The sequence below is a fragment of the Pterocles gutturalis genome, unplaced genomic scaffold (genome assembly GCF_000699245.1).
Source record: "Pterocles gutturalis isolate BGI_N339 unplaced genomic scaffold, ASM69924v1 scaffold21437, whole genome shotgun sequence".
Lineage (NCBI taxonomy): Eukaryota > Metazoa > Chordata > Aves > Pterocliformes > Pteroclidae > Pterocles > Pterocles gutturalis.
Window position 1 is genome coordinate 30,189 of NW_010113335.1, and position 10,104 is coordinate 40,292.

Consider the following 10,104-nt stretch of genomic DNA (forward strand, 5'->3'; position numbering starts at 1 on the left):
TGTCTGAATTGTGCATGTGATTTACCCTATGGAGTTTAGGGCACCACCTACGTCTTTAAAGCAAGGTATATACTTAAGCACTCACTGAATGGAGTTTTCAATCTCATGAATGCTTTTGGTGAGTTCTGTCAGACTGTTCCCATTCATAAAATGAAACAGAAAAATCCTTTGCAGGACTGGTGTGAAATTGAGTGAAACAGAGCCTATGCTATAAGATACTTTCTTGTCTTTCTTAATGTGTAAATGCCTCTAAATATTAGGTGAACGTAATAGAAGTATTTCAGACGTTGCCAAATCTTCACAGTCATCTGTTTGATTCTTTTTCTATCAAAAGGAAATGCAATGCCTTTCAAACTTCTTATGAGTGTCTCATGTAACAGAGTCAGTGTGGTATAACAGCATGAGACACAAATTAAGTTTTTCGGAACCGATCCTTATACTTATTGTAACCTTGTGCTGATCTTGTAGTTCAGACAACCTATAAAAGTAGGCAATTATCAGGACTTACTGAAAGTGAGATGTAATTTTTAATTAAGCTATCCAATTATAACACAACCTCCACAGCCAGGGACCTGTTCGGGGACTTTTCTGATAACGATTTCTAAGAATTTGTCTGCTATTGTAAAAAAAAGTATATTCCTGTTCTTAGCAGAGTAATGGGGGGGGGGGGGGGAAGGGGCAATAGCCAGTAAGCTTTGCAGTGGTGGTTTCAGCTTCTTTAGTGATAAATACCAGGCAGGAATTGTTCCTTCACTTTTAAGGTGAAATGGCACAGAAATTATGCAGTCACCCAATCCCTACATCTTTCCTTGTTTTTTTTTTTCTTCATTTGCCTCATTAGTCTTGCATTAAGAAATAATCAGATAGGGAAGCAGCCAGAATGAAAGAAAATAAAAATCACGTTGGAAATTACAAGTGCCAAAAAGTGCCAAGACAGATTTGTACTTTAAGCTTATTTAAACATGCTGAAAACATGCTTCCTTTTCCCAGAAGGAGAAGCATTAGCCTTGTAAATCTTGTATTTCAAGTAGATTATTTCCTAGCTTTAGGTATGTAGAGAAGATTATTGGCCTTTACACAATGAGGAGGTCAAGCAGTAAAATTTTGTTTGCATCAGTAGTTTATTTTGCTGTGCTTCATTAAACATGGTGCTTGTTGGCTATTTTGGAATGCAAAATCCAAGTGATTGATCCCAGCCACTTGGTGTGCCTTTTGGAGATAAAGGAATGGCTGAAATGTCCAAATGAGTGTCACAAAGCTGAGATGCTCCTCACTAGTAGATTCACTTTGGCAGTGCAAACATCTGAAAGAGCTGAGTGGATTACTTATTAGTAAGGAAATGAGTCCCTCAAACAAGGCCAGTTATCTGAAAATTTAAATAGCAAATCTCCCACAAGGTAGGATCTTGTTCATGATGGGAAAGCTGTGCTTATTCAGTTAAATTAGCAGCCACCTGAATGAGAAAAAGTAGTGACTAGCTAATAAAATTATCTGCTTTACAGCTCGTGGGATAGTCCTGGCTTCCTTAGATTTAATTTATGTGAAAAGTCAGCCTATCACCCAAATGGCAGATCATGGCTGTGAGTTAATTCAATGCCATATAAGGAAATCCTCCCCAAAAATGTGGAACTTAATAAAATGTCTTCACGGGCTCTTGTAACCATCATATCCAAGCTCCTTCTGTGAGGCAAGAGAATACCTTGGCACTGTTTCACAGACCAGGAATCAGCCAGCCAAGTGTATTGTCTAACACCACATGGGAAGCCTGAAGAACTGAACCCTGTCTCAGCTGCAGGTCTAACCCACAGACCATCCACCCTCTTTCTGCAAGAAAATTTTCAGTGCTCTTTAGCAGAGAAAGCTAGAACAAGTAAATCCAATGTGTCAGCATGGGCTTTGATTTTGACAAAAGTACCTATACAAGATTAATTAATTATTACGGTCTAATTAAAGGCATAAAGAGCATAACAGATGCTCCAGTTTTCAGCCTGAGATGGTGGCAGGACAGACTAGTGGTGTGGCTCCCAAAGGACAAAATGAATGTACACATACAAAAATCCTGGCCCCAAGGCTAGGTCCTGCAGTTGCGTGATTACACAGAAGACTCGGGTTTTTGATAAAAAAAGCCCAATGTCTTGTCATCATGGATGTTGAGAGCCACTGGAGTGGTTGGTGCGGTGGTGTCTGCCTGATCCTGAGGTGTGTGCTTCCAGCCTTCACTCCCCAGCATTGCTTTGTGCTTCCCTCTCCACAGCCACTTCAGCAAAGCACGCTCCATAGCTGGAGGAGAAAAGTGTAGTGGGCCAAACCTCCTTTGAAGTACGTTTTGAGTCAAGCACATAAGCAAGATAATATGTCCTAAAGTGTCCAGTCTGGAAGTTCTCTGCATTTTAATCCAAGGGAAAAAAAACTTCATATGTGTTGTGATCATGTTACTTAAAAAACAGAGTAGTAACAGGTCGCTCTGTGCGATCACCCAGTATAAGTATTTCTGCTGAGGACTAAAAGGGTTGTAGCAGCTTTTCTTCTGTGTATTAACTTAGCACTGGAATCTGTTTAGGTTTTCAAAAACAGAAGTCATATCTTATGAGTGATAGAGCTGAGAGTATTGCTAAAGGTGCCGATTGAAGCTTGGTTATTGGCAAAAGGATGTCTTTGGCTGTATCATTTCAAACAACGGTGCTCCTTAACATGGTTTGGTTGGTCAGCTGAGACAACAGTTTACATGAAAATATAACTTAGTGGCAGGGTGGCTGGAACAACGCCACCAGTTTTTGGCTCGTCTGTGAATATGGCTGATGTTTTTTGGATGTGATCTTGAAAAAACAAACAAACCTGAATGGTACATGTTGCCAAGGAAATAAGTTAATTTTATTATTCTTTTTGTACAATATAGTTTTCTAAATGACAGTAAAGCATTGAAATACAAGGAACTTAAATGACATAGCACCTTTGAAAAGGGCATCTTGTTCGGGATATTTTGAGCAGTGTTTCACAGCAGAATAACTATGACTTGTGTATCTTAGATACTTACTGCTCTTATTGCAAGTGTAGGGGAGCCTTTACACTTAGTACACTTGGTATGAGATATTGTAAGGGATACCTTTGAAAACAAATAGTACAAATTAGTGTGTGACTTATGGGATTTGATTCTTTCCCATTAATTTTATGCCGATATAGGTTTACTGGAGAGAGAGTGCAGTCACCCCTGATTTACACTAGTGTTAAGTGAAAACCAGAATCAAGTTCCTGCTCATGCAAAAATGTAATCCTTAAGAGGAAAGCAAAATATTAGTTTATTTGTCTAGCAATCTAGTCCACTCAAACTGTGAGAATCTTTTTCTGTCATTATCCCATTATCAGTGGCTAAATAAGGAGCTGAAAAACTACAGAAGAGCTGGGTGGAGACCTAAGAAAGCAATTCAGCAGTCTGGAACTTCCTCTGCTAAGCAATTCTGGCTCTAAACCCAAGCAAAATCAGAGTTATTCAGCCAAAGTAAATCCGTGCAATGACGATATCAGATGTGAGGTAACAGCAAGTCACACTGGAGGATATCAGACATTCTTGAATAAACCACAGGGCCTAGATATAATCCTTTGACATTATGCTGCAGCCCTGCCAGCAAAACAAACACACATTTTGGAGTCATTATGGCAAGGCAAGTAAGAGCATATGGAGTCTGTGCACTTAGGGTGGGAGCTGGCAAGCTGCTGAGCACCTTCAGCTCACATGCCCCCAATAGCCATTAAATATCCTTCATTCCCACACTCTGGTGCCTATGGAAGCAAAGAGCTCTCTAGTATAATTTCCACAAGAAACAGCTGCAAGGCTTGTTGAAGTCTTTCCTTTTCTCTCAGGATGTTATTGATCAAACTTTTCTACCACCAACCTGGTTCTTTAATTTTTCTCTGTGTTCATATTTCTGGGCATATTATTGAAAGCCTTTGGATTGTCTCAGCTTGAGAAGTTGCTGCCCATCATCTGAGCAGTGTAACCAACCATGCATGCACTTGTGACTTACATTATCAAATCTTACCTTTCAGCTGAGGTGCCAGTAAGACATTCAGAGGTAAAAGTGAGAGGTGGTCACTTCATTCTGCTTACCCCACCTCTGCAACACTCAGACAGACTTCCCTGTAGCACAAGGGAAACCTACAACAATTTTTCTTCCATGCCTCACACTTTGTGGTACTCCTGAAGGTACAACACAGCCCCCCATGTAGAGGAGATGGAGCAGGTATCTGGGGCAGTGTGACTGGCAAACCTAAGCCCTTGCTGCGTGCATGCGCTCAGCTGTCCCTGGTTTAGCAGGCAGTAGCTTTCTATGTTGTGGTAGCGTGATGTTTTCTGATCACATTCCAGCATCCTTAACCAGCTGTGCTGTAAAAAGGTGCTAGACGTTTGGCTCAGTGGCTATTCCAAAATACCCATTTGGAAAAGGGGTCTTGGAGCACCACGCACAGGTATATTCGTTCCTCCCCATTTTCCTTCTCACTGGCTCAGGACACACGCACAGAGCTTATTTTTCTTTTTTGCAGTAGGTGTTGCAAGAAGCCTCCCACACCACAGATCGCATTGACTCATATGTGCGGCATTTGGTTTCTATGCTTGCAAAACTCGTACTCTGATTTATAAGCTAATGTGAAATGTTGAATTTTGGACTTGAGTAAGTGAGTTAGTGTGTATTGTAATTTAGGACTATTAAACACTGAAATGTAGAGATGGAATTAAGTTAATTCCACATAAAAAGGGGGATGTTTTATTAGGGGCAATAAATTCAGTGAAGAAAAAATTTATTTAGACCACGATTGTTAAATTGCTTGGATAATTAAAACCTGTGATGGGTAAGATGACACATTTAAGTGTATTTAACTCATTTTTTTCATATCTTGGTTCATTGTAAGGTAAATACTACTTGTGTGTGGTATGTTAATTTTATTTCTAAAACATGTTCATCCAGGCAGTGAATAGTTGTTACTTCATAAAGTTAAGAAAATAGAAAGCTAAACTTTTATGACTTTTATATGGGCCAGCTCTAGATAGAAAGATGTAAGCACTGAGGAAAATATAAGCACTGGAGAAACTGTGTCATTTTGCCCATACAAGGGGCTAGGTGCCTGCTTAATATCTGGCATTTATGTGAATTCCAGTTCTTTCAGATATCTATTTTTATCCTTCATTAAATTCTTCTTGGAGTGACACAACAGAAATTGCGAAGAAAATCACTAAGAACAGTTTCCCAAATCTCTCACTTTTCTTTATATAACGTTACACAAATTTCAAGTTACTGTGCTTGATTTGGGATCAGGATGAAACAGGAAGTGGGATGAAGATTATCCCACTTCTGCTGACTGCAAGGACGGCAGGCTATATGTCCTCTACCAAGGACTACTGCATAGATTTTTCAGTTAGTGTGACACTCCTTTTGCTTCTGCTTTGCCTGCTTTCTGATTGAAAAAACAGACTGAATCCTCCCTATTTTTAATCCAAAAATGGCATTGTCCAATAGTGAGCTTAGGCATGCTTGAAAGAGCTCATTCTACAGTGGAATAAATGTGGGTTTAGCCCATGCATGGAGCCATGCACAGCCTGCCAGCAGCCAATGTCATGCAGCTCCTGGTATGAACGTATCTCTAGGTGGATGCAAAGCTGAAAGCTACAGAGTTGTGTAGCTAAGTCAGTACAGACCTGCATGTAGCCAGTTTGGTTCTCAAAGAACAAAGCCTGCCCAAATCGATATGCCAGACGTGTGTCCCAGGTGCAGGGCTAAGAAACTATTTTTTTTAGTGCTAAAGATATTTTTCAGCCATTTGAAGGTTCTCTCTTCCCCTCCCCCCCATACCAGTATTCAGGTTTTTACTTCTAAAATTGGTGTGCCAGTTTCTGCTTTTATTCGTAGATGCCTGGAGTTAGCTTTTCTACAGAGGGCAGAATTTAGATCATCATTTCTAAAGCTGAAAGGCTGCTGCACATGCTCACTCTTGCTGCCTAGGCCTTTTTAATGGAAATATCAATCTGTAATGATCTGGGGGCACGTTCTGACACCTTTACTTATTTTACACCTAATTCTGCACGTCATTCCATTGAATGACTTCATTAAGTGAAGTCAGGGAATAAATAATTTGAGTCTGAGAAGCTACCCTGTAATTTACCATTTAGTAGACATGGACTAACGAGGGTTATGGGCTGTTTACTGCATTTTCTGGCATTCCACTTCACGTCTGTCTGTGTAGGAAAGAGCGTGTTTCAAAACACTTAGGATAAGATTTCGCTTGTGCTGAACTGTGTCATTTTGTTTTGTTCACCTGACATCAGTTTACAGTAAGTGAGAAGTTAGATCAGAATATTTTTTCCCATTGAGATAATCTGTTAGTAGAGTGGGAGGATATTATAAATTTAGCTTTGTTTAGCTCATGCTTAACAGCCTGAATCAAACAATTGAGATTCCTTTTCACCAAAGGTAGTATTGTGTGTACTTCTGTAAAATGGAATGTAAATATACTCCAGCACTGGGAATAACCATTTTGCTCCTCTTTTTTGCAGCAATATGAGAACTGGCGACCAAACCAGCCAGACAGCTTCTTTTCTGCTGGAGAAGACTGTGTTGTTATAATATGGCATGAGAATGGGCAGTGGAATGATGTACCATGCAATTATCACCTTACCTACACCTGCAAGAAAGGAACAGGTACGAACTTTACAGTAACTATAGTGTAATTCTCTACATTCCAGTTTTAAAAAGTTAAAATGACAAATTCTATCTGATTTCTGGTGACCAGTACAGTGAGGTCTCAATTGAGTTAGCCTCTGAAAATCAGCCTTCATCTGTGTCCACATATTACACTCCTACATAATATGTTCTTGAGTCAGGCACAGAAGTGTACACAGTTGAAACTCCTGGTTAAAACCAGGCAAATATCTTCCTATGTATAGGTCTCAGCAAAAGAGGCATTCACATACCCAGCAAGGCTGGTTTGCTTGCGTACTGTGAAAATATTACCAACTCTTCTTTCCTGGAACGGCACCACTGTGAAGTATGTGGGCAGCAGAATGTTGGTAGGCAGTCAGAGCAGGCAGCTGACCACTGGTATGTGGTGAGTTTTTCAGCTTCAGTTGAGCATAGTTTATACCTATCAAGTAATGCTGACCTTTGTCCTCCCCTTTTCCAAAACCATCCAGTTTAATGGCACCTCTGGAATCTGAAATGCACGTTTGGTTTGCACACTGTTAGAACTGATACTTAGATGCAACCTGACTGTCATCAAGACCTGTACAGCAATACTTTAGGAATTACTTCTGCCTCTTCAGACTGGGAAAGTAAAGAAGCAGCCAAAAATTTGTGTGTGTTCTGTTGGTCACCATTACCATTTACAACTTTTTATTACCTTGCTCTCTGTGCCTTAGTAGGTCCATCAGTTTTAAGTGCATTTAAATAGTCTATTGTTGAGGAAGACATGAGAGGTATTGAAAAAATGCCTGTAATAACTTCACTGGTTTTCAGATTTTGCAGCTTTCCAGTGAAAATTACTTCTTTGTGTGAGTATGCAAACCTTTTTGGCTCAAACTTCGATCAGAAATTTAAACCAAAAAGGCAATACTAACCATACTATCTGCTGTTTTCCAGTTTTTGTCATAGCTGTATTTGGTCTACAAGACTTGAGAACTACAGAAAAGACTGACCTCCCTGTCCTTATTTGGATGTGTGTTTTGGGAGTCTGACTGAGGTCCCCTGACATCTTCCTTTAGCCATGGTTTAGAGGCCAGTACCATATTCAGAACTGCATTTACAAACTAATGTTTTGGGTTATGTTCTCTCTTCCTTTCAGTTGCTTGTGGTCAGCCTCCTGTCGTGGAAAATGCAAAGACTTTTGGGAAGATGAAACCTCGTTATGAGATCAACTCACTTATTAGATATCACTGCAAAGATGGTTTCATCCAACGTCATATTCCAACCATCCGGTGCCAAGGGAATGGAAGATGGGACATGCCTAAAATTACTTGCATGAATCGTGAGTTCTTCGAAAGCAAACCAATGCTGGATCAGAAACAATAGACTCATTTAAGTTTAATAAGCAATAAACATATACTTTAAGAGAAGTGCAAATCTATTATGACAGATTATGACAGCAATGCTGCTCACTCTGTCTGTAGGAAAGAACATCAGCCCTCCAAAAAATAATGAAAATGTTCCTCTCTGTTTTTACAGAAGCCACTGAGATTCTTTTAAAGCAAACAACAACCCTCTTACAAAGCCTCTGAAATCAACAGGTTACCGATAACACTAACAATTCTTTCTGCAACTGTGGTCTGTGTGTAAGAGATGCTTCTCCTGTCCATAACGTGGTCACAGTAGCAGTTAATCATTTGTTAATCCTCTAACTAGTCAAGAATAAATGGAACCGTAATGTGAAGTGTAGCCAGCCCACTCATTGTTAAATAATTTTTAATTAATATTCCTTTTTTTCCTCCTTTTCATTGCAGCGTCCACATACCAAAGGACTTACTCTAAGAAATACTACTATAAACATTCTTCATCAGGAAAGGGAACATCGTTAAATTCATCAAAACACTATCATCGCTGGATCAGGACGTGGCAGGACTCAAGGCGCTGAGAGATAAATGGTGAATTGGGATTTCCACCATTTCAGCCAAAGTCATAACTTTCTGTGCCTTTTCTATCACTTATAGGAGTATTATCAAATTGTTTTGAAACTATGGACTGCCGTATTCACAATGCATTTTGCAAAAATATGGTGTTTATCAGAAAAATTAAAAATAAAAAAAAAGGAGAAGTGCTTATGGGGATAAAAGAAAACCATTTCCAGCCTATAAATATTATGAGTTTTCTATATGCCGTTGGTGTGGACCATTTTATGATATATACCAGCCTTCTGCAATATTTAAACAGCTCGATTTTAGCACCAATGAAAATGTAAATAAGATGATTTTAATGTTAATTGTGTGTTGTTTTTAAAATCCTGTATATAAAATGAAAAGTCACACTAATTTCAGGCATATTTATGGTTAGAACGGCCTCAGAGGTCTTCAGTCATTTATGACGTTGTTTTTATGTTGTTTACCTAGGCTGGAAATGGTTGAAAGAACTTCACTGACTGAAATTTGCTATTATCAGGTGAAGATAAATACAAAAGTTACATGACTTTTTTTTTTTTTTTTTTTTTTTTTTTAAATGGGAACTGTGCCAATTCCCCTCCAAGGTACAGTCTGTGTCCATGTGATGCAAAATTTAGACAAAGCAAACAGAAGTGGCACGAAGCATGAAACAGGGACTGCAATGTGGAACTTTTTTTCTGCTCTCCATTCCAGCTTCACCATTCATGAAAAAGGACTGCACGGAGGAGTTGTGTATGACAGGGAAGGCCTGTAAAAATCCAAGTGCTAATACATTAACTTCATCAACCAGGGCCACTTTTATGAAAGAAGAAGAAAAAAGGAAAAAAAAAAAAAAGAAAAAAATTACTTTCACAACATTAACCACAAGGTCTATATTACAGGTCTCTGCATTCTAAAATGGAGATAGACCTGGTGTTTGGGGGATTTTTTTTTTTGTAAAAAACAAACAAAATTCAAAAAAGTAAATAATTTTGTATATATAACCATTTTTTAATCTTTTTATAAAGTAATGAATGTTTGTGTATGAATGCTGCAGCTGTGAAGCGTACATTAATAAATGAAGTAAGCCATACTGATTTAATTTATTGGATGTTATTTTACCCATGCAAAGATGATTAAAAGAGCTCACCATTGCAGTATTAGCCCCTGAGCTCCACTTTTGGAACCATCTTTCAGTTCAACTGCTATTTCCCTGGAGAACAAAATTCCTGCTTAACAAGATCATTTGTTTGCAGTTAGATGGGTGAGAAGTGTGTGATTTACAGAAGAATCAGATCTTGGCTTTCTATAAAGATGTGTGTGCACAAAGAGATTATAGGTTGTAGTTGGTGCAGTGTGTACGTAGGAGTTTTCTATTATGATTTCTTACCCTGGTCAGCTTGATGACTGACCTGGATGTGTACAGTAAGTGTCGAAGGTAATGTTTGAAATGACCTCTCCACAGAAAGGACTGTTATTTCTGCAAAGTA

At 38.9% G+C, this 10,104-nt stretch overlaps 1 protein-coding gene across 1 annotated transcript in view; it reads left to right on the forward strand.

The window, feature by feature from the left end:
• LOC104462500 (versican core protein-like) overlaps positions 1 to 9,675 on the forward strand; it is a 33,756-nt gene extending 24,081 nt beyond the window's left edge. Inside the window, exons 6-9 of the mRNA XM_010074459.1 lie at positions 6,545 to 6,689; positions 7,828 to 8,010; positions 8,483 to 8,623; positions 9,329 to 9,675. Coding sequence (XP_010072761.1) covers positions 6,545 to 6,689; positions 7,828 to 8,010; positions 8,483 to 8,613 — 459 coding nt within the window. The 3' untranslated portion in view covers positions 8,614 to 8,623; positions 9,329 to 9,675. The remainder of the gene's footprint in view (positions 1 to 6,544; positions 6,690 to 7,827; positions 8,011 to 8,482; positions 8,624 to 9,328) is intronic.
• The last annotated feature ends 429 nt before the right edge of the window (positions 9,676 to 10,104 follow it).